We start from the raw sequence: 24,192 nt of genomic DNA on the forward strand, positions 1-24,192 counted from the left end.
TGCAATTCACCACAAAAGCAAGTCGGAGATTCTATTAGGCCAAGCTGACAGAGCTTGGAGGCAAAACCACCGCGACTGGTTAAGAACTGAGAAGTCCAATGGTCTGAGCGGCAACTTGGTTATCTCCATGCGCCACTTTATATTATGAAAAACATATGCGTCTGTCTGCCCTCGGAAGACTAAAATGTTGCCAATTGTATTATTATGTGTGATAAACTATGTACCTAGGTTTTTTAATTAACTACCTACTTTTTTTATTCAACGAATAATTCACAAGATTTAAGAATGTAACATTCTAATTATTGAACATACATAATTTTGAAAACACTTCTGAGAAAATATATTACAACAAATAGAAAAAATCTTTTTGAAAAAAGTGAAACACCCCGAATCGAACCTGAATCTCTCGGGTATCGCGCCCATGGACATCGACCACTATCCTAAATACATCATACTTAATTGCGACAAATTTTAATTAATAGCTTTTAATACTCTGTGAAGCGCATTCCAAATTGAGCTACTATTGCATAGTGCAAAATACAACAGCCGATTGCCAATAGTAGCTCAATTTGGAAAGCGCTTCAGAGATTACTAAAAGCCATTAGTTAAAAATTGTCACATTTAAGTATGACGCCTTTAGCATAGTGGTATATGTACATGGGCCCGATATCCGAGAGATGCAGGTTCGATTCCTGCGTGGGTCCTACTTTTTTCAAAAAGATTTTTTCTATTGGTTATAATATATTTTCTCAGTGTGTTCTAGTATTTTCCAAATTATGTTTTGTTGAATAGTGTTTTTTGTTTTACCAACAACTAAAAATCCACGGCCAAAGTGCGTGTTCATCCTTTCTGCGTCTAATTGTAAACAATATAAATAATATTACACGCTTAAAATATGCGAAACGGATTCACAAATGAACCGGAATAGGTGATTGCGAAAATTATGAAAGGCCGGAAAACGGCATTTACATCTAATCACTATATAAACAGCCTGATACGCCATATTATCATCAGTTTGGTAGCGTTGATTAGTGTCCGAGGATCTCTTCAATTGCATACAGTTGGACAAGGAAGTGATTAATGATGGCACTGTTGAAGGTAGGCTCTTAAAATAATATATATTTGCACCATAATAATACAAGTGGTCACACCACGTACATATGAATTGTGATATATAAATAAATATAATGTTTGTTTAGATTATGTCATAATGAACATTTAAATTGTAAACAAAAATGACATGACAATTTTATATTGTTATGGCATGTTCTAAAGCAGGTTAAATTTGAACTGTTTGGGATATTAGTTAAATTTCATAATCTTTTATAGTCGCTATTTAGTTTTTAAAACTACGACTATTTATTAAAATTTATTTTAAATATATAACCACGCCTTGAAAACAAGGATTGTGATTATTTGTCTAAATCAGATGTAGTCAACCTTTTTATACCTACCGCCCACTTTTGTATCTCTGTTAGTAGTAAAATTTTCGAACCGCCCGTCGGTTCCACAGTAATGATGAAGTAACTATACTTTATAAAATTTATAAAGCAGAGTTACAGCAAATTAAAACATATAATAATAATTAAGTACCAAATACTTTATGTGTCAGACTTTCGATAAGTTTGGCAGAGAAAATATTTATAAAACAACTAACTAGTTAAATCTATATTTTACAACGTTTTTCTTAGCTCGTATTCTTATTTGTCCGGTACAAATCTTGCAATCGATTTTTAACTAACTTCCCGACTAGCTAGACATTTTAAACTTTTATAATATATCAGAACACGATGCCAATGCATTTTTAAATACTTTTAGCTATCTTTAGTTATAATTGAATTCATTTTCAATTAATTCTGTTTTGTATGAAAAGTTATTCCGACACCATTATTGGTTGCTAGGGGTCTGGGGTCCTAGAAACTAAATTATTAATATATACGTGCGTTCCTATGGAAATCAATATGACATTTCATTATTATTTTTATCAAGTACAAACTTTGTTCGTTTAAGCTAGTCAAGTCAAGTTTATATGATTCAACAGAAAATTTAAAAACGTTGTATATAAAAAGTTCTTTTTATCTTGTAATTATTTATTAATACTTTGCATACATATAAGCATGAAATTATATTTAATAAATTAAATTATAAATGAGATCCCTGAGGCTGATGCTGTGAAACTAAATACTGAATAAATATCTGGCTCAATTTTTGGGAAGAACAAACGAAGGTCTCCTCTTTCGGAAATATTCAAGCGGTTTCTTGCTTTGGTCATACATGATTAACAGCACTAAAGCCTGATTTTAACTGTTGACACAGATTGGTCTCATTTATGAAACTGAAAATGTTTTTAAAACCCCTACCGCCGACCATGAAAGCTACCGCCCACTAGTGGACGCTTGGGGCCAGGTTGACTAACCCTGAAAATAGTTAAAATAAAACATGGCTCATAATTAACGCAGTATTTTCTTAGGCATTTGCATTATACCTACCGTTATTTGGTTTCAGTACATGTCGACTATATTTTTATTTATATCATTTTTTTTTAATTTTCAGTTATCATTATGCCTGTCAGCATTATTAGCAGTATGCCACGGTCACGCAGCGGTCTCACATAGTAATATAGTCCACGACGTTGGTCACCACGTATTGCCACATGGCCACAACGCTTTGGGCTACGGCGCCTTAAACTACGGAGGCCTAGGCTACGGAAGCTTAGGCTACAGCGGCTTAGGTTACGATGACTTAGGATACAGTGGCTTAGGCTACAACGCACTTGGCCACGCTGACTCAGGATACTTAGGCTACGGTAGCTTAGGCCATAAAGCTCTTTATTCTGGATTAGGTTATAATGGGATTGGTTCAGGCTATGGCAGTCTTGGCTATAGTGCTCTGGGACATGGTTTGGGACATAATACGCTAGGATATAGCGTGAACCACGGACTGGGACATAATACGTTGGGATATAGTTTGAACCATGGGCTGACTCATAATACACTAGGGCATGGATTGAACCACGGATTGGCTCATAATTCAGTAGGATATGGAGGATTGGGATATTCTGGAAATGGATTATATGGATACGGACATGGGACATATGGACATGGAAAACATGGAGGAGTGTACGCCGGAGATTATCATCACGTGAGTAATATTGTAACATTAATAATGGATTTGCCATAAATAGTTAAAATTTCGTCTACCATCACGAAAAAAAATTAAGAACTTAAATTCTATAAGACACTCATTCAGTAATTTCCTTTATACGATTCAAACTGTTGAACAGTACCAAAGGTGACTGAATGTGTTGGCTACTTACAAACAAAAGATCTTTTCAAAAAATCTATGGAATGTGACAGGCTAACCAAATCTTCTGGGAGTGTCTTGAAATGTTACAGAATGATAAAGGTGTTATTCAAGTTATGTTTTGCCTCTTCTTTCGGGATCCTTTCTCCGATGAGTACTCTTAGACTAAAAACAAAGTTAACTCATTCTAAGCACACTTAAATGCGTGGTGACCCCAGTCTTGGAAGAGATTTCCAAGCGTAAAAAAACCACAGTTGCCTCACGTCACCTTAAGAGCCCGATGAACAGGAACAAGGTCATTCATAGTTCATTCAGAGAATGATCTCAGAGTTGAAAGGACGTCATTTTAATTCAGTCTAACCTCAAAAACCTCTAACCATCGGGGATTTATTTTAAGAAACGCAATAATTATTAATTACAATTCTCGGGCGAATGAATATTATTATTATTATTCCCTTGAAACATAACATGTATGCGACGTAACCTGAAGCCAGCCGAACGAATACAGGGCTGTCAAAATAATATCAATCTAATTTTACGTTTTAAAAAGTTACAAATTTAAAGTTAAAAATAGCTTACTGAACAGATGGAATAATTACATAATTCCAAGCGTCAAACGGCATACAACATTTATCTAAAATAATTATGAAAAGACTGGCTGATTATTGTTCTTATTTTTTTGCTTATCAAAATATTTCACATATTATCTGATGATGTGTATTTTGGATATTTCGTAATATGTATCTTGTCTCATTAAAATTGATATTAAGTTGATATAGCATAGGAAAATCTGTAAATCATTAAAATGTTAATTTTGTTATAGTTTTTAATTAAACCTGTACAATTACATATTAGATTTAAACACTGTTGTACTATGTAACTTTTATAATATCAGATATCCTTACGTGAGATGGGCAAGATAAAAAATAAAACTGTAGGATGTCTGCAAAAGATTAAACAAAACCCATCTCATTGGATACCCGAATGGTAAGCAACTGTATCTATATATTATATTTTTCCGCCAAATTGCACACAATTAAAAACACATCATAAAAATAAGTAATTAGTCTTCGACAGGGTCGGTAACTTTGCTATCTTCTCAGCGACGCTAGCTTTGAATAAAAAAATGTGTGGGTGTCTCTACGTTAATAATAATTTTTTATATAAATTATTTCTTGCAGTGGCTTTACTTACCAACAATAATTATTGTACCTACCTATTTTTATAAAAGTAAAATTGCGTTACTTGTTTGTAAAAGTGTCAGACTAAATTAATTAAACTAATCGGGTAAGTAATAAAAAGTCATTAATTGAGTTAGCAGTAGTAACCAAGTAAATGGTAGAATTCCATTTTAAAAGAAATGAAAATATAATTAATTATATTTTCATTTCTTTTAATAAAAAGTCACTTTCTTTTTATAATAAACAGACATCACTATATTACACTTTTTTTTAAATATGCATTAGAATTAAACAATATGTACCTATTTGTTTAATAATTATGTAATAGGTCTTACACATTCAAAATAAATACTATTCAATAATAATGTTTTTTGGATAGCATGGGATAGCACATGAAATAAAAATGTAGGTAGATATGTATTTCAACATCCTTCGTATGTTTAGCTCTCGGACAATTTCTGGTTAAAACGTTATTAATATATTATTAAGTTTATATCGTGGCTATCCATCATATTGGTTACAATATTTACCACCAAACAGATGATTAACAAATTGAATTTAGTAACATTTACGTATATTAGAAGATATCATTTTTTGGTCACCCCATATTTTATTCACGTTGACAGTGTTATGTTATGAGAGATCATTATTTACTTTAGACCAAAGCATTGTCGGCGACCTTTGAATATTACCAGTAGAGCAACAATTCCGGACCACATGTAAAAAAACCATATTTTCAATTCTCAAGGGCAATTCTGTAGAGCGTCCCCTTAATGTGCCTGGTATGGAGTGGATTAAATGGTCTGGCTCTAATCGATTATAATGTACATTGTAAAAAAGATAAGAATATTATACAATATATTATCTTGACATCGTTAGATTATGATAAGCTATGAAAGCAAGAATTTTGCGAAACCCTTATAAGACAATAACATGTTATATATTTTTAGGACTCTGATGTTGAGCTAAGAAGAAAAACTGTTTTACAATAATTGATAAAAATAATAAACAAACTAAACATACAACTATCTTAATTGTATTTTTTAAAAATAGTTTTTACAATAGTGATGAGAGTAAATTAATATTCTCTCTCTTCTTGGTCGTACACTCATGCCTGAGGATCGTGACCACTTTTTAATTTTGCCATCCTTTGGGCGATCAAGACTTTCCATCCTTCTCGATCTTCCGCTTCTCTCAGGGCAGAATGAATGGTGCCCCTAGTCAGCTCTTTCTCTGCCTCGCTACCCTGGAGGCCACCCAAAACCACCAGTCTCTCCGGGATTAATGTGTTATAATGAACACGTATTAAATCTTTATCTATATATTTTCAGACTTATCCCCAATACGCCTACAACTATGGAGTAGAAGATCTTCACACAGGTGACATTAAGTCGCAGCATGAGGTCAGAGATGGAGACGTAGTCAAAGGTAATAGAACAATTATCCCTTACGAAAAATTTAAGTCAAGTTTTTACTAGGATTGGTTGTCTTTGATTCTTTCAATCCTTATATAGAAATAATTACAAGATAAAAAGAACTTTTTATATACAACGTTTTTAAATTCTGTTGAACCATATAAACTTGACTTGACTAGCTTAAACGATCAAAAAATTTTGTACTTGACATGTCATATTGATTTCCATAGTAACGCACGTATATATTAATAATTTAGTTGCTAAGACCCCAGACCCCTCCCCTAGCAATCAATAATGGTGTCGAAATAACTTTTCATACAAAACAGAATTAACTGAAAATGAATTCAATTCTACTTAAAGATGGCTAAAAGTATTAATAAAATGCATTGGCATCGTATTCTGATATATTATTCGAAAAGTTTCAAATGTCTAGCTAGTCGGAAAGTTAACTAAGCGACTCGATTCCCCCCGGATGTCATAACCATGGCACCCACATCCTGAAGCGGGCCACCAGGCTAGGATCTTTGGCGGGTCCCTTTACCTATCGCTAAGTATAAAGGCAGCGTAACTCTCCACAGTAGCGTTTTCCAAATGGTGTACGCGGTATAATTAATGTGTATATTTTTTGTGTTTTTTTTTAATATTTTAATATATTCATTTGAATTATGGAGTTGTCGAGTATCGATACACAAATAAAAATTGTATCGTACAAATACATCATTTTAAATGATAACATTAGTGAAGGAAAATAGTCCCGCAGGCGACTTTTTTACTATTAGAGAGAATTTATGATGTGTATTTATATCACTTATCTGGTCGACTCACCACGCCGGGCCCTTCCTGAGCCCAGACCCCCAGGCTAGAGCCCTGTCAGCCCCTCCTTTGTGGGGGCCATGGTCATAACTATATCACTTTCAGTCCGTTCGGATGATTTGGACTGGTGGCCCCCACAAAGCTGACAGGGCTCTTGACTGGGGACCAGTTGAGTGAGGTTAACACACACCACAAATTTGCTCTAATAGTTAAAAAGTCTAGTGTGTACAATTTTATTTTATATTTATTTATAGTATGTTTCCTGACTAAAAAATGACTATTTATCCAATATGGCGAAGGATCGCATGTTATCACAAAAGGGGGTCGCGATCAGTGCTTCATAATATGAGGCCGAGAGCCGACAATTCAAGTGAATTTATTTAAAAATTCCAATAATCGCTAAAAATACACGGAATACCCTTTATTCTATACGGAATGCTGGGATTTCACTGGAATACCATTTGGAGAACGCTACTGTAAAACATTACACTGCCCTTAATCTTAGCAAAAGGTTTTGGGGCCCGCTTCATGATGTGGGGGCCATGTTTGGACTATATTTCTTACTTTAAGGTTTGTGCAGTCGGTAGAGAAATATGGTTGCATTTGTAAAAGGACATTGGCACGTTTATTAAAAAGTCTCTGCAAATTAAATCATTCAAAGCACACTTGAGAATGCGTAGTGACCGCCATCTTGTGTATCTAGTCCTAAGACGTTCTCATGCGAAAAAAACTGCTAATGATTCACATGCAAACGTAAGGCCTTGTAATACGGTCGATCAAGACCGAATGTGGTGCGAGGCGGGTTGGTTTGGAAAGGTTTACGGTTGTGCCATAGATATATATTTGTTTCTTTTGACTATATCCATGGGTTCAGGGTTGCATGTATTATTTTACAACGTTTTCCTTAGCTCGTATTCTTATTTGTCCGTTACAAATCTTGCAATCGATTTTTAACTAACTTCCCGACTAGCTAGACATTTTAAACTTTTAGAATATATCATAACACGATGCCACTACATTCTTTTAATACTTTTAGCCATCTTTAAGTAGAATTGAATTCATTTTCAGTTAATTCTGTTTTGTATGAAAAGTTATTTTGACACCATTATTGGTTGCTAGGGGTCTGGGGTCCTAGCAACTAAATTATTAATATATTATACGTGCGTTACTAGTGAAATCAATATGACATGTCAAGTACAATTTGTTTTGATCGTTTAAGCTAGTCAAGTCAAGTTTATATGGTTCAACAGAAAATTTAAAAACGTTGTATATAAAAAGTTCTTTTTATCTTGTAATTATTTTTAGTTACATTGTATGTTAAGTATTTATTACCCAAGAGGTTTTTGGACCCAGAGTATGGACCTAATAATATGACTACGGATCGAACATGGTTAAACAAAAAGTTGTTTATATATTACAAAATCTCATACGTGAATTTAATTTTTAAGAGTTTTCATTAAATTCGCTGCCAAAATGTTGCCTATCTTACAAATATCATTGTAGAGTATAGTAATTAATAATACGTGAATTATTGATTGTTTGTTTTGCAGGTCAGTACTCTTTGGTGGAGCCCGACGGTTCAGTTCGCGTCGTGGACTATACCGCTGATGATGTCCATGGCTTCAACGCCAACGTCAAGAAGATTGGACCCACCGTCCACGCAGTACCCATCAAGCACTATGGACATGGACATTATTAAACAATTAAAATAACATAACAATATGATTATCACTGTTCTAACTTAATCTAATATCTAAATACATTTTAGTTTAGTATAAGTATGTATTATTATCTAACATAATAATATATAATATATTATATTTATATTTTCTTTTTGTTTTGGTACCGTCTTCCACTTACCTGGCTATCTTGGGCCAGACATATCATATATATACAGATACAGACACAGTTTGAATGCCTTCAATCAACTTATTGTCTTTTCATTTAATGTTTAGCTGATCAGTAATGAAAAGTTCCAATTTGCTATCAATTCAGTAGAAATTGCCATGTTGTAGAAATCGACTTTGTTGTACTGAAACTCAATGAAAATCGCACTTTTTGTGTCAAACTCGTAATATCAGTAAGTCGATAGAGTGGCTTATAACTTATCAAATATTTGCTACGGTTTGAATGAGTTGGACTAAAATAAAAGTTGTATTTTTTTTATTTTTAATATTTGTAATATTATAACTTATCTATCATACTTATTGTAATAACCGTAAGCTGATACCTGCTTCCTAATTGAATTTAATTGTCAATTATTTTTTTTACGACAAGTATTAATTCAGTCCGTTTTTTGTTATATCATCAGCCAGTCGTGGTATTTTGACAGATGGTTTTCAATGTATACCACCAACTTGAAACAATAGTGCAACATCTGAATTACCAATGGCCAAGTCAAGACCCAACGAATTTTAAAAGAGCGTAGTCACATCGACAGTTTTACTGGCAACGTATAAACGGAATATTATATCATTGAAGTCACAATTAGTACACCATTAATATGGATGTCCAGAAGCACTTTTATTCTTCAAGAACTATTATGACTCAGAACAATGGTAGTTGTAAAATGATAATCACCTAGTTGACTGACATAATGTGATGAATTTGATAATTATTCTATAAGTAAATTAAATTATATGTATGTAAATATAACAATATTATTATTATCAATAACATTGTATTGCCATTTGCACAAATATTACGAAACTTCACAAAAAAAAAACTTTTTATTTCTATTTGCTCCATATTTTTCCATAATAGAAGCGCTACAATACTACGGAATAAGAAACTTGAAATGTGTCTAAGTTTATCCCATATTCTTCAACACTCGAAATCGATTGCCTGTTACGTCACACCCATTAGGTACTTCAGTTTTCAGTTTCAAGCCTTTACTTGCATGTGTTAGGAGAATATTCAATTGACTTATATACATTATAATCATGGCCCCCACATTCTGAAGCGGGCCCCACTACCTATCGCTAAGGATAAAGGCAGGGTGATGCTCTACAGTAGTATTTTCCAAATGGTGTTCGCAGTAAAATTAATGAGTATATCTTAATACATCCATTTGAATTATGGAGTGGACAATTAAAAATTTTATCGTACAACCACATAATTTAAAACAATAACATAACCGAAGGAAAACGACTTTTATTACTATTAAACCAAATTTGTGATGTGTGTTTATCTCACTCATCTGGTCGACTCGCCTCGCCGGGCCCCCAGGCTAGAGCCCCGTCAGCCCCCCTTTGTGGGGGCCATGAGTATATTAATATTATCTGTCAATAAAATGACAATACAATACGCCGAGACAGGTGACTCTATTAGACTATTGGTATTTTTTTACCTTTGAAATTAGGTTATTCAAATTTAGTTTTCTGTCATCTCCGAAGATGGAGGGGAGGTAGTTTATTTGGCTGTATGGTACCTACCCTGCCGCTGATGATGTGTGTGTGTATATATGCTTCTTCCTCGAGGACATATTGAACAACACGGATTTGTAGATTAGAAGGTGTATTTTACTTTTCAGAATACATAGTTCGTAACAGAAAATATTTATAAAAAAAATAATTTTGTTTTAACATCCCGGCAAACAACGCCGATGTGTTAAACCAGCGCCATCTTTAGATCTCTTGAGTCAGCAATGGTTCAACGGATGAACGCCAAGATCCCTCAGCTCTGAATAGGTACTCTGAAAATCTGAGCGGGAAAAAATACAGACTACAGTAAAGTAATGGAACGGCGGGATCACTTCATATAAATACCTTTTGTATTTAAATTGGCTTTATTAGAAGGTACCTAATATAATATATAATAGATTATGTTTTAAACAATAACCTGTTAACAGTCTGATTCGATACAGTCAGTGACGTCCCGTGGGGGTAGGCAGATCGAGCGTTGCTTGGGGACGGCAGTTACCCAAAGGGCGAAAAATCGAGGAGAATCACTAGGTATATATAGAAATCCTAAGCCTAAAAAAAACCTAAACTTAGTAATAACGGAAATATTTTTCCATTAAAAAATTCAGCTCACTGGTTGGAAACAAAATGTATTAATTAGGTACGAATAAGGATTTTTGTCGGGTTCGCGATGTCTAGTTTACTTCCGTTGTCCTTGGACGTCACGTTCTTGGTCAATGACACGTGTATACCTAATTTAAAATTTATCCAAATATGTTTGCCAGTCACTTGCGAGTTTTGGAATTTGTCAAAAAGTATTTTTAAACGTACCTTTCTGAAACCGTAGACTCGCAATATTGTCTATTGAAGCAGAAATGGCATTTAAATTCGATTTATATCGTTAGTAATGTATCCATACAACACATATTTCTTAGATATTGGAGAGATGCAAGGAAGATATTATAAAGTAATGCATAAAAAAAATGTGGCGACATTTTGGTACTGCCTAGGGGCGGCATTTTGTCTAATGACATCACTGGATACAGTAATTGAATGCAGTCGATGCGTCCTTCTATAAGGATGAATTTAAACTAAATTGAAAAGCTATTTTGATTCTACATAAAACAAACAGTATTAATATTAGGCTTGGCATTCCCAGACGTTGATAAGAAAAGTGGTACTAAGTAAAAAGTACCCATATATAAAACAGTATCCATAACTTTGAAAAACACTTTCTGAGAAAATATATTATAACCAATAGAAAAAAATCTATATCTAAAAAAAAGATTTTTTCAAATTATCTATGTTCAATAATTAGAATGGTACATTCTTAAATCTTGTGAATTATTCGTTGAATAAAAGAAATAGTTAATTATAAAACAATATCCGTTAGACAGAAGTATGAAACAATGAGCGATAAAGATGCATTTCATTTCAGTTGATTAGATTGATAAGAACAATGGTGCGATAAACAAATCTTTATCAAACGCATTGTGAGACATTAATTATGTTGCTTATTAATACTTGATAAGAATACAAAGACAGGCTCAAAGTTGCGGGGCTATGACATTAGTTATTAGATTACTATTTAAAAAAAACTACGTGTTTTATAAAATATTAATTTCACTTAGACTAAATACATTGCTTTTTTAATGGTAAAAGTACCTACGCTTTGTTATCAATCCTGTTCATATTTCTATGAGTTATGAATCCCTATAATGATTCCGGTATCTTTTTCTTTGGCGTTGTTAGTAGGCTTTTAATAATCACCTAGTATGGAGTCTTTGCCACTTGGAATTATATTCAATTTCCAATGCCCATCACCAAGAGACATGCAATTTTTGAAAGCAAAGTCGATTTCTTATGGCTTAATATAAGCAATCCTCAGAGATATGCAATTTATAACGTATTGGCATTTTTAAATGTCAGTCGATTTTTTAGCATTATTTGCCCTTCTTATTTATTTGTTTAATTACTTTTCTTATTAATTTATTTGATAAATTAAAATAACGGTACCGGAAAAAAATCCATTATTAAATAAATGAAATAAAATATTAATAATTTTAGTTGTAAGGACCCACTTAGCAACCAATAATAGTGAGTAGTAAGTATTACTTTGAAACATACAAAACAGAATTAACTGAAAATGAATTCAATTCTGCTTTAAGTTGGCCAAAAGTATTAAAAGAATGCATTTTCGCCGTGTTGTGATATATTCTCAAAGTTTCAAATGTCTGGCTAGTCGGGAAGTTAGTTAAAAATCGATTGCAAGATTTGTACTGGATAAACAACCACCGGACAAACAAGAATACGACCTAATAAAAACGTTGTAAAAATGAGTATTTATCCAATATAGCGAAGGGTCGCATGTTACTTGGCTATTACAAAAGGGGCCCACGATCATTCCCTCATAATAATATGACGCGGAGTGCCAACAATTCAAGTGGATTTTCAATAAACCATTTTTTTTATTCAATTAATAATTCATAAGATATTGAGAATGTAACATTCCATATATTGAATATACATAACTTGAAAACACAGATATAATATACCCACTATAAAAAAATCATATTTGAAAAAATACGAAACTCGATGGGATTTGAACCCGTATAAGCCTCCTATATAATTACGACGATTTAAACTAGTGGGTCATACATGGAATGCATAGTATAACTATAATGGATAGCAGTTTATAGTAATTTTCATGTTTAATCCATTGCAAAATAATGCAATTATTTGCAGTGTTTTGTTTTCACTTAATGCATTTGGGAATTATTATGTAAAATTGTGAACACGATTTTAGTAGATAAGTATTATTTCGGGCGCGTTCAACTGTGAAATATTTCATAATTGTTTAAATCAACACTTCAAATTACAAAAAAAATACGTAAGATTTCTAGTCTAATATAGATAGATATATTGTATAAATATTAATAAAAACGAGTGTGCTTTGAATGCTCATTATTTCTATATTTAATTCTATTAATTGAACTAATTTAAAGGATTCAAAACATTATCACATTTACTTAGCCTCGTATAATTAATTAGTCAGTTTAAAAGAAATATTAATGAGTGTGTAGCTTATAGAGTTTCGACAAAAGTATACCAAGGGGAATCATATGATATATATTTATTGCAACGTTTAATAGCGATTTCCGATATTTTTGAATATTGCAACATCGGAATTATTATGTCATTGATACAAGAAAGGAGACACAATTACTTTTACAACATTTTATAGTAGAATAAGTCTTCTGAACACGTGCTATAAATATGAGCGCTTCGCCCAGTATACCGAGGACATAACACTTGAATATGCCAGCATTATTCGGAGTAGGGAATCCAATCCCGAGTCAAAATTCCGATCCCGGGATTTTGGGATTACAATTTGACAATCCCGGGATTGGCATTTCTTCCATTTTTAATATAAAAATTTTATATTTACAAATAACATTGATAAAACCGGTCAAAAATAAATCTAGTATAATTTATACTATTTAAGACATTTATTGTGAATATTGTATACGTTCAATCTTGGAAATACATATACATAACATAAGTTTAATGGAGTAAATAATATTGTTATATAAATAATAATGTGAATTTAATATGAGATTGCTGTTTCTGATAGTAAAGAGTTAATGAATGGGTTAGCGAGATTTAAAATAGTAAAGCAAATCATGGTGTACTTACAAGGCCTTTCCGCTTCATAAATCTAATTAGTCAGCCAAATATGAAACTGTCGTAAAACGTATGAGATCATGGTGGAATTACTTTGTTAATAGTGCTAAGCATTGTTTTTTTCAATCTTTCTCATTTTTATTAATTTATGTGAAAAAATAAAATGAATCGGCAACTTACACATGGGTATAAGTCAAATTTCATTGAAACTCAATTTATTTCTAATGTAGTTATTTGTTATTAAAAGTATTTTTTTTTGTTATCTTTTCGTTTTTATTTTATTAAAACATGATATCAATCCCGGAATTCATAGGTATCAAAAATAGCTCGGGATCCCGGAATTAGAATCCCTAATTTGGAGTCTTAACAGGTCTGTCCACGCAATTAAGTTAGATAGTGTCCACAATAGATTTCTTAGATTTCTCTACTTGAGTACATACGGATTCTTTCCTTATGATAATGATAATAAAATTGATTTTCCGACTAGTTTTCTTCTGGGTCTGCTAACAATACAATCCTTGTCACCCAAAGAGTGATTGCTCTTTTAAAGCATTTCTTTTTACTTCTTTGTGGGTTCATTTACAATCCGTATACACTGGCAAATATTGATTTTCATATTCCCACCAATATCACTCTACGTAACTCTACGGTCTTCGTGATACCCGGTCTCAGAACGGGTAATATGATGTTTTATGATGCTGTGTATCGTGCGATTGACTTATTTGATGGCACCATAAAGGTTGATTTATTTTTTTATTAACTATATCATGTTTGTCGACGTGTTAAATAGGTAAAATTTATAATTGTATTTATCATTTTACTTTATACTCGTATCTACATAGCACATACTTTCTTGTTATATTGGTTGTTATTTGTAATTAAGTCATTTTCTATAATTTTTATTTATAATGTATTATTGGCGCATTGGCCAATCTCTGCAATGCCATAATACTCTTTTCTAAATAAATAAATACCTATAATTGGGACTACTAATGGGAACAAAACACAAATGGCCAAAAATGTACTTCGTCTTATATTAGTCCCGAGGGGCTCCGCCATAATATATTAAATTCGTTGGCTTGAAGAATAGGCAAGCCAGGTTGGAGTTCTCTTCATACATCCGCATCGGGTCTAGAACGATTCGAATTGAAATTCGAAAATAAATAGACGTTCGTGAATTTTACAGCTACCCTGAAAATATTATATTTAATATTATTATTTTTATTTAAATTAAGTAATATCTACGTATTATATTATTATATAATAGCACACGTAAATAATGATTTGATTGTGTATAATATTATTATGTTTAATTTCTAACGAGAAAAGAGTTCTTTTATTTTTATATAAAGTCTCAGGCATAAATAAATACTTTCTGTATAAAATCGTAACAAATGTCTATTTATTTCATTCGACAGTGCGGCGCCCAATTATCCTAGCGGCCAGTTGTTCCATTCTCTCCCTATCACGTTCCCGGACCAAATTCAACGTCGCCTCTTCACACTCGGCATGATGAGAGGCTGCATGGCCCGTTTCCTTATCTCATTACTATGGTCATTCAAAAATATATAGTTTCCTTTGATATATTGGATTAACCGGAGAAAAGCTTTTCTCAACTATTTATCCTCACAGCGCATTTGGTAAGGTGTCATGATTTATAGCTGTAAAACATCACCGTCAAGAATTCAAGCATTGAACAAGTGATATCTGTTTATAACCAAATATATTTTGTGAATAAAATTGAGTTAAATGTTGCTCCAGCCTTTTCCATGCAGTATCTTGAAGCGCACCCCTATTGTCTATATATATATATAATACAGACTATATTCTTTTCAAATACTAAAAAATAAAATACCTATCTCCATTTAATAAATCGTCTTCGCCACTAATAGCTATACGGCCATCAAGTCAGTATAAATCATGTTAATAAATGCACCAGTTAAAATTATTTTGTATCTATAAATTTATACGCACAATGCTTTTAACATTGAAACTCATAGAAATTGTTGTAATAACGGAAGCAGAAAACCTATCGCGTGAGTATATAAGCTCACTCCTCGAGGAGTACACACATCAGTTTTACCAAGTTATTGGTTCAACTAAGTCTTCAGCTTAGTCAATAAATACAAGCGTGACAATGGTGTTCGTTAAGGTAAATCGTCAGTGTTTATTATAATACTTATTAGTGAGTGTAGCATATAAAATAAATACGAAATAGACCCAATTCATAAAAATCTAGGTCTTCTTATAAAAATACCAGTGCTTTGTTTAATAAATAGAAGCATATATATATAATTCAGTTAAAAAACGAATATGTAATAACAGTCATTGAAGTTGTAAGTAGACATTCATGTCTCTATAGCAGTTTTATCTATTTTGATAACGTACCTATATATTTGCGAATAATATCAACATATAGAATTTTAAATTAAATTATTTTATTATTCATTCAATAATATACAATATTTTAGAATGCAACATTGTTTAGAATACCTAAATAAACTAAAACATATTTTTTTTAAATATAATGTACTATTTCTCTGAGATTTTTTCCAAATTATTTATTTTGTATGTTGTCAAAAAAATCTGTGTTCATAACGAAAAAAAATATAAATCTCACATTGAGTTAAATATTTTAAATTAAACATAATACATACATGCGAATATGGAAAAGGATTATGTGAATAAAATCGATGCTACCGAACTAGTCAATTTTGTATAGAAATATAAAAAGATCCCATACAAAGTGGTTAAATACTCAATCTTCATCATCACCTCCAAAAAAATATTAATTCTTTCTCACACAAAATTAACTAATTGCTTTCACATTTTATGTTGATTTCAGTTATCTTTCTGCATCGTGGCACTAGCTGCGGTGTGCAATGGTCACGGAGTCGCAGTATCGCACAGTAATATTGTACGAGGAGACGTTGGCCACCATTCGCTGGGACTCGCTGGCAATCATTTAGGCTACGGCGGTTCAAGCTACGGCAGCTTAGGCTACGGGGGACTCTCTCACAATAACATCGGATACAGTGGACTGGGCGACAATAGCTTAGGTTACAATGGACTAGGCTACAATAGCTTAGGTTATAATGGGCTGGGCTATAACGGCTTGGGCTACAATGGACTGGGACACAGTAGTTTAGGCTATAGTGGACTTGGGTACAACGGATTAGGCTACAATGGACTCGGTCACAACAGCTTGGCTCTTAATGGATTGGGATATGGAGGCGTTGGGCATGGCTATGGAAACGGAATACATGGAGGAGATCACTATGTGAGTATTCTAGATATAAATGTTTTTGTTAAATTGTTAACACTTTCTGTGTACCCAGAAACTTGAATCTGTTCTGGTTTTCATAAAATGTCTTCCACTGCTTTGTATCGCGCTATAAATTAACTCATTTTCTACAATAATTAATTATTTTAGATATCCTTTTAAATTTTTTTAGATTTGAATCAGATGACAGATGAATAACATAAATTTAAATCGTGTTTCTGTCATTCGAATTACGCTGTGAAAAATAGTTGCCTATAAATCAAAAGAAACGTGCCTAATATTAAAATATAGTGTGATAGTTCAGGCAATAAAATGATTGAATGAGCGTTTTTTGAACATATTCTGGTAATTGGAATGACTTCATACGTTGTATTATTTAATTGTAAAAATAATACTTTTGCATAATCAAAACATTATTTTAATTACCTTGACAGTGGTAAAAGAGTAATATTGGAATTAGTTACCAATATTATATTGGGACTTCAGGAAATCTTATTCAGTTGTTTTACATGAGACACGTTTCTAGATATCCGCTTTATAGATTCCAGCATAAATTTATTTATACTTAACAAGTATTTTGATATTATTTTGTACATCCATGGACAGGTTTTCCACTGAGTTAATACTAACATTAATTCGTGTTTTCTTATACTAAAGGCTCATCCAAAATACTCGTATAATTATGGAGTAAAAGACGGTCACACTGGAGATGTGAAATCTCAACAAGAAGTCAGAGATGGTGGCGTTGTCAAAGGTACAAACAAATATATTACATTAACATGTCGATAACAAACTAGTTGATCTAATACCCAAATAAAAGAGAGATGGAAGAAAATATTTATCCTACTCCAAGAATGGCCTTTATGTTCTGTGCTGGTAGGAAATCATAGTCAAGATGTAGCAGACTATTTAAGTATTGTTGATTATTAGCCAATAGCTCAAACCATGACCTTCTTACTTTTTGAATACATAATAGTACATAATATATAATATATATATATATATATATATATATATATATATATATATATATATATGTAATGTATTTAGGGCAGCTAAATGTTCCGTATATACAAGACAGATTCTATAGATAACGTAATCGATTTATATTATGTATGTCATCAAAATTTGTTATTTCCACAATGTTTTGTATTCTTAAATAAATAAAAAATAAATGAATGAATATGTGCGTCAAATGTGCAATGAAATAATGAATGAAAAACACACTTACTTATCAAAAGAGATTATAGTTTTGAATTTTATAACTTCACCAATATTATTTGAATAGTCTCGCATGATCACCGTCCTGTTGTCAAATACCAATACGTTATTATAATATTGATTATTTTCTTTTCAGGCCAGTACTCCTTGGTGGAGCCGGACGGTTCAGTTCGCGTCGTGGACTATACCGCTGATGATGTCAATGGCTTCAACGCCGTCGTCAAGAAGACCGGACCAACAATCCATGCAGTACCACACACTGGACACTATGGACATTATTAAAATAAATGATTAATATACCTACCCACCGAAAAACGCAAACGTGCTTTGACTATGATTATCCAACATTGAACTCTGTAAATGATTATTGTATATAGCAAGCTATTAATAATAGCTTTTTGTGTAAATTGTGTATGAAAGCATATAAATAAATACGTCGCGATGATGTTTTAAAGATGTCTTTTCTTAATAACACATGAAATAGATGAATTCTTTCTGATGGATTATACAATGTGAATATTATTTTCCATTATCATGGGATGGATAACTCGAGATGAGTTTTGGCTTTGACAAAGTAGAGATATGTTTCGGAATTTGAAAATAGTCTTCACTTTCAGCCACATCCGCGAAAATATTGTTACAATTGAATTTGTGATTCAAAATGAGTTAATTTAATAAATTGTTGTGCAAAGTTATCTAGATTATCTTATTGTGGATCTTTTGACAAAACTATAATGGTAATAAAAATACATTATTTTGAAAAACTTCAGAAAACATACCTTTCAGGGAAAGCCTTACAATTAAATTAAACCAAATGGGATACAAACCTCACAACTTTTGACGATGCGGTGACTGCTTATATCCTTTGATATCGTCCTTGATTTATTTTGAGTTCATGTTATATGTTGTCTATTACAATAGCTCATGCCTCAAATGTACATTCTCAGATCAGTCAGTGCTAGTGTTAACTTATAGTTGTGAAACTTGATATCTTGAAAAAAAAACTATTTCAAAGAAAATGTGGCTTTAGAAAATTGAGCTTACAAAAATGAATTATAAAATCATGCACTGGACATCCTGAAGGAACACAGAACCATTGATAAATTCTGAAAGACTCAAAAACGGCGATGAGTTTAATATTTATAATTTGCTTTGACTCGCTGCCACAAAACAGCATAAACAGAATTTAATCTTTAAACGGGGGGGGGGGTTTAGTTTTATCCGAAAACAACTTTGACGCCCTGACAGTATGAATAGAGTTGAACATTGTTCCGGAAAATATCATTCAGATAGCGAAGTGCGTAGGTATCTCAGTCTTCAGAGTTGCAAGCTTGGCATTTTTCTTTACGAATCTAGCATTTTTCACTAATCAAGTCTGGCGTTATAATATCACAGGGAGACTTATAATCAGTGCCACAGGCAATAAAAAATATAAGCCATAATAAAGACGGTATTTTTTTTATATCAATACCATACCCAAAGGTGGCAATTAAATAGAAATTGAAATCGCATAAAAAGTCTTTCTCGCGAAATAACAAAAATTTTCATTAGGTATGGTCTACGTCCTCCGTGCAGGTCCCACACATGATGTGTCCACCACTGCGACTGGCCAGGAGGCTTTGGTTTACAGCGGCCGATTCGGCAGCTCCGGTGATGTCTGCAGTCCACACACCACAGGACAGATGAATAACATAAAAATCCGAAAGCCGGTCGGCATAGACTAGGTCTTAGTAGTCAGTTTTGGTTTATGATTTAATAATGTTCCGGTCTCTACATGCAATATTCCAATATTGAATGCGCACATTATCGTTTACGCGAAGGAATATTTATGAATATTATAATATTACAGACGTTAATAAGAAAATAACATTTTCTTTAACAATCCATTTCTCTGCACTACACAAATGTACCTCCTTATAGCCCATGTAGAAGGCAAAACACTTTATTTTTCTATTCCCTGCTGTAAACATTCAATACTCGTGTTGCTAATTTGAGTAAGATGGATTTGATTAACACTGTTATCCAAGTCTATGTGGATAACAGGCACCGCTAGCTCAGGGTACAGGGTTTTCGCATTATTCTCTAGTATCCTTTATCCCCCATGGAGTGTAGACGGCCGTGTACTTACTTTGGACTACTACCTGGACATTTAAGGACAATGGCTTCTTGAGTCTTCAGAAATCGAATTGATTTCTGAAAGGGGTGCGTTCTCAATCAGGTGGGCCTCAACCCATATATTTTAATTCTAAAAACGAGTTATTTTTGCAAGGTGTAATTTTTCGTCCACTAACCACCACGCATCTACACTCCTTAACGTGGCGTAACGAAAGGTAGGTAACTTTCAATATTGTGGAAAGAGTATCCCACAAGAAAAACTTGGTTGATGCCCACTAGAGTGTGCGTGGTCTATATTTTGGTGTATGTGACATTATGATGAAGCTAGTTTGATTATTAAGAGACTTTCTCGCTCGCCGTAACATGATTTTCCCTTGTGAAAACCAAGTTGCAATGGCCAACTGCTTCAAGTGAGAGCTTCAAGTGAGTAGCCGTCTACAAAAGCTCTTACCTTCCAACCGACATATAGGTGCACTCTCAGAAAATATTATCAATATATTAATTACATAATCTCTATGAGACAGTGGGAAATGAACCTAACAGAACTTGCACTGGAAGAAGAACTGGAAAGTAGCAAATCCCTATTGAACAAATATGCATTATTATTCTTATCATGTAGATATCGTTAAGGTATCTCTGTTAAGCGTTTAATGTTTGCCATTTATTTTTAGGTATAACATTCAATTCTATATAAAACAAATGCAATTGCTAAAAATATGTGTATTCATCAACTTTTACGCACATTTCTGTTGGCATTGAAACTGATGTAAATTCTTGTAATAACGGAAACAGAAAAGCAATCGAATGAGTATATAAGCCCACTCCTCGAGGAGTAAAGACATCAGTTGTACAAAGTGATCAGTCCAATCAGGTCTTCAGTTTAGTCAACAATACTACCATAACGATGGTGTTTATCAAGGTAAATCGTCATTACTTACTATAATATTTCCAAGTGGATGTAGTTTTTAAAATATATACCTACTAAATTGGCCCAATTTATAGACAATACCTAGGACTTAGGTCGTCTCATACAAATATCATTAATTTGTTGTAATGTATAGATAGTGTAGGATCTGCTTTATTATATTTATAATATAGAAGATCCCACACAACGTGGTTCAACGCTCAATATTATTTATGTCTATGAAAAGAATTAGTTTTTTCACACACAAAATTGATTTTACTATTTAAGTAAAAATACAAATATAATAATAATATATTTCCAGTTGTCTCTTTGCGTCGTGGCACTAGCCGCAATGTGCAATGGTCACGGAGTTGCTGTCTCACACAGTAATATTGTACGAGGAGACGTTGGCCACCATTCGCTGGGACTCGCTGGCAATCATCTAAGCTATGGCGGCTTAGGCTCCAGTTACGGAAGCTTGGGCTATAGCGGCCTCGCCCACAATAACATCGGATACAGTGTACTGGGATACAACAGTCTAGGTTATAATGAACTGGCGTATAACGGCTTAGGCTACAATGGACTGCGACACAGCGGTTTAGGCTATAGTGGTCTTGGGTACAACGAATTAAATTACAATGGACTGGGTCACAACAGCTTGGCTCTTAATGGATTGGGATATGGAGGCATTGGACATGGTCATGGACATGGGTTATATGGAAGGGATCACTATGTAAGTAGTATACATATAAATGAATTCCTAAGCATATATTATTATCTGCTAATAACCTTTTCAACTATTTGCACTGTACATAGAGACATATATATTCTCTAAAAGAAATTACGCAATCTTTCTGCGATTGTTACAATAAAATAAAATATGTATTTTCTCTATTATAGGCCCATCCAAAATACGCGTATAATTATGGAGTAAAAGATAGTCATACAGGAGATGTGAAGTCACAACAAGAAGTCAGAGATGGTGATGTTGTCAAGGGTAAAAACCTCTTCTTATTTTCTAGATATAATAAAATAAACGTATTTATATTATCCAATAGATCATCTCTCCAAAACACATGAGATTACACAGTTAGAAAATAATAATACACTGAAATCATGAACATCAATCAATGAACATGAAATCAACAGCCTTTTTTAGAATGATCAGTCAATAGACAAAACCATTGTATCCATGTCATCTAAATACACTACATGTAATAAATATTATGTAAAACAATGAGTTTCTACTAATATTTAACAGTTAATGCCATTAAATAGACACAAAAAGATGTATTCAAACTTATTTCTGTCCCCGTGTTTTTTGATTACAAATAAACGACCATCATTCGTTTTAATATTATTAGAATTATTTGGTCCCACATATCCTTGTGCCGAATAACAATAAGCCATCTATATACAATATTGGTTTTTTTTCAGGCCAGTACTCTTTGGTAGAGCCAGATGGTTCAGTTCGCGTCGTAGATTACACCGCTGATGATGTGCATGGCTTCAACGCAGTTGTCAAGAAGAGTGGCCCAACAATCCACGTCGTGCCGCATAGACACTACGGACATTACTAAAATAAACCATTATTATACCTACCCACCAAGAACTGCATACTGCCATTGCCTATGATACTCGAATGAATGGTATTTGTAAATAATTAATGTGTAAATTCATCTAGGACCTAGATAATAATTATGTATGAAAGCATATAAATAAATGCATCGCGATGACATTATTTAAAAAAGTGTTTCTGTTTTGTTTACAATGTAAAATGGGTAAAGCCGTCGTTATTAACCGAGTTTTATGATTTGCCGATTTATTAATCGATCATAAACCTCTTTAATCTAGACATTGCCTTTTACCATCAGAGGAGGATAGCTTGAGGGCTGCAATACCAAAAGATAGGGATATACCAATACTCTGGAGACACATTGTGTAATGTTTACAAATCCCCTTTCTATTTTTTCTCCCCATCTTAATATTAAAGCATTTTTTTCCGACCATGTCCGATCTTAATAGGATCATATGGGCCTCCACAGAGTGGAGGTTTGTATTGACAGATTTTTGTTTTTACGAGAAATGGATGTCGGCCACTTGCTCAACCTATTAGGTCCATACTGTGACTCATACACAAATTGAAAAACAATATGTGTACTTGCCAGACCCAGGATTCGAACCTGGGACCCTCGACTCTATAGGCCGGCATTTAAGCCACTCGGCCATCGTGGGCTTTATTTTATTGTAACCGTTTATGATAAGCCTTGCAGGAATAATAAAATGAAGAAAATTATGAAAATACTTACTTTCATAAAACTTGACAATACCTACACTCTACAGTTAGGGGGGGGAAATGAGCTTTCGTATAGGCAGTTCTTTGCTTATGTATGTCATTACTTACGCGTTTATTATGTAATGTATATCTCTGGACTGTAGTGTGTCATTAAGGTAGTGGTTCTTTGAGATTATACAAAATGTTTCAAGGCTTCTGCCATCCAAAAATGTTTTAAATTACTGACCTACATCAAATGACACTGCAGTGTCAATTTGCCTCAAAATTTATTTTGATCCACAATAGGAACCTATTTTTAAACAAAATGGCAGAGATTATGAACTTAGATCAGAGAAAATACAATGAAAGGTTGCTGTTTATTTAAATGAAGACGTCGATATGTAAATATATCCAGAGTAATATTCTTATTTTTCCACAACTCTTGGGCACTTTAATACTCGCCAATACTTTTTTTTTTTTAAATAAAACAAAAGCACCGTAAAACAGAAGTAAACATCCAAAACATACTATTTTTTTTAAATATACACAATTTTAAAGTTTACACGAAACAGTTTTGACAAAATGTAAAATATATCA

General features: G+C 33.0%; 2 protein-coding genes across 2 annotated transcripts; both read left to right on the forward strand.

The window, feature by feature from the left end:
• Positions 1 to 1,083: 1,083 nt before the first annotated feature.
• Positions 1,084 to 22,900, forward strand: LOC147068931 (uncharacterized). Its single transcript, XM_085951567.1, has 7 exons — positions 1,084 to 1,098; positions 2,554 to 3,141; positions 5,816 to 5,912; positions 8,263 to 8,393; positions 21,643 to 22,053; positions 22,221 to 22,317; positions 22,758 to 22,900. Exons 1-7 carry the CDS (start codon positions 1,084 to 1,086, stop codon positions 22,898 to 22,900), a joined length of 1,482 nt encoding a protein of 493 aa, XP_085807693.1.
• Positions 15,868 to 18,752, forward strand: LOC147068932 (uncharacterized). The gene is made up of 4 exons (XM_085951163.1): positions 15,868 to 15,949; positions 16,643 to 17,077; positions 17,738 to 17,834; positions 18,438 to 18,752. The coding sequence occupies exons 1-4, from the start codon at positions 15,935 to 15,937 to the stop codon at positions 18,581 to 18,583; spliced, it is 693 nt and encodes a 230-aa protein (XP_085807289.1). The 5' UTR covers positions 15,868 to 15,934; the 3' UTR covers positions 18,584 to 18,752.
• Positions 22,901 to 24,192: the final 1,292 nt, after the last annotated feature.

This window comes from Rhyacophila brunnea, unplaced genomic scaffold (genome assembly GCF_057557595.1).
Source record: "Rhyacophila brunnea isolate RB1 unplaced genomic scaffold, BYU_Rbru_1.0 scaffold_24, whole genome shotgun sequence".
NCBI lineage: Eukaryota > Metazoa > Arthropoda > Insecta > Trichoptera > Rhyacophilidae > Rhyacophila > Rhyacophila brunnea.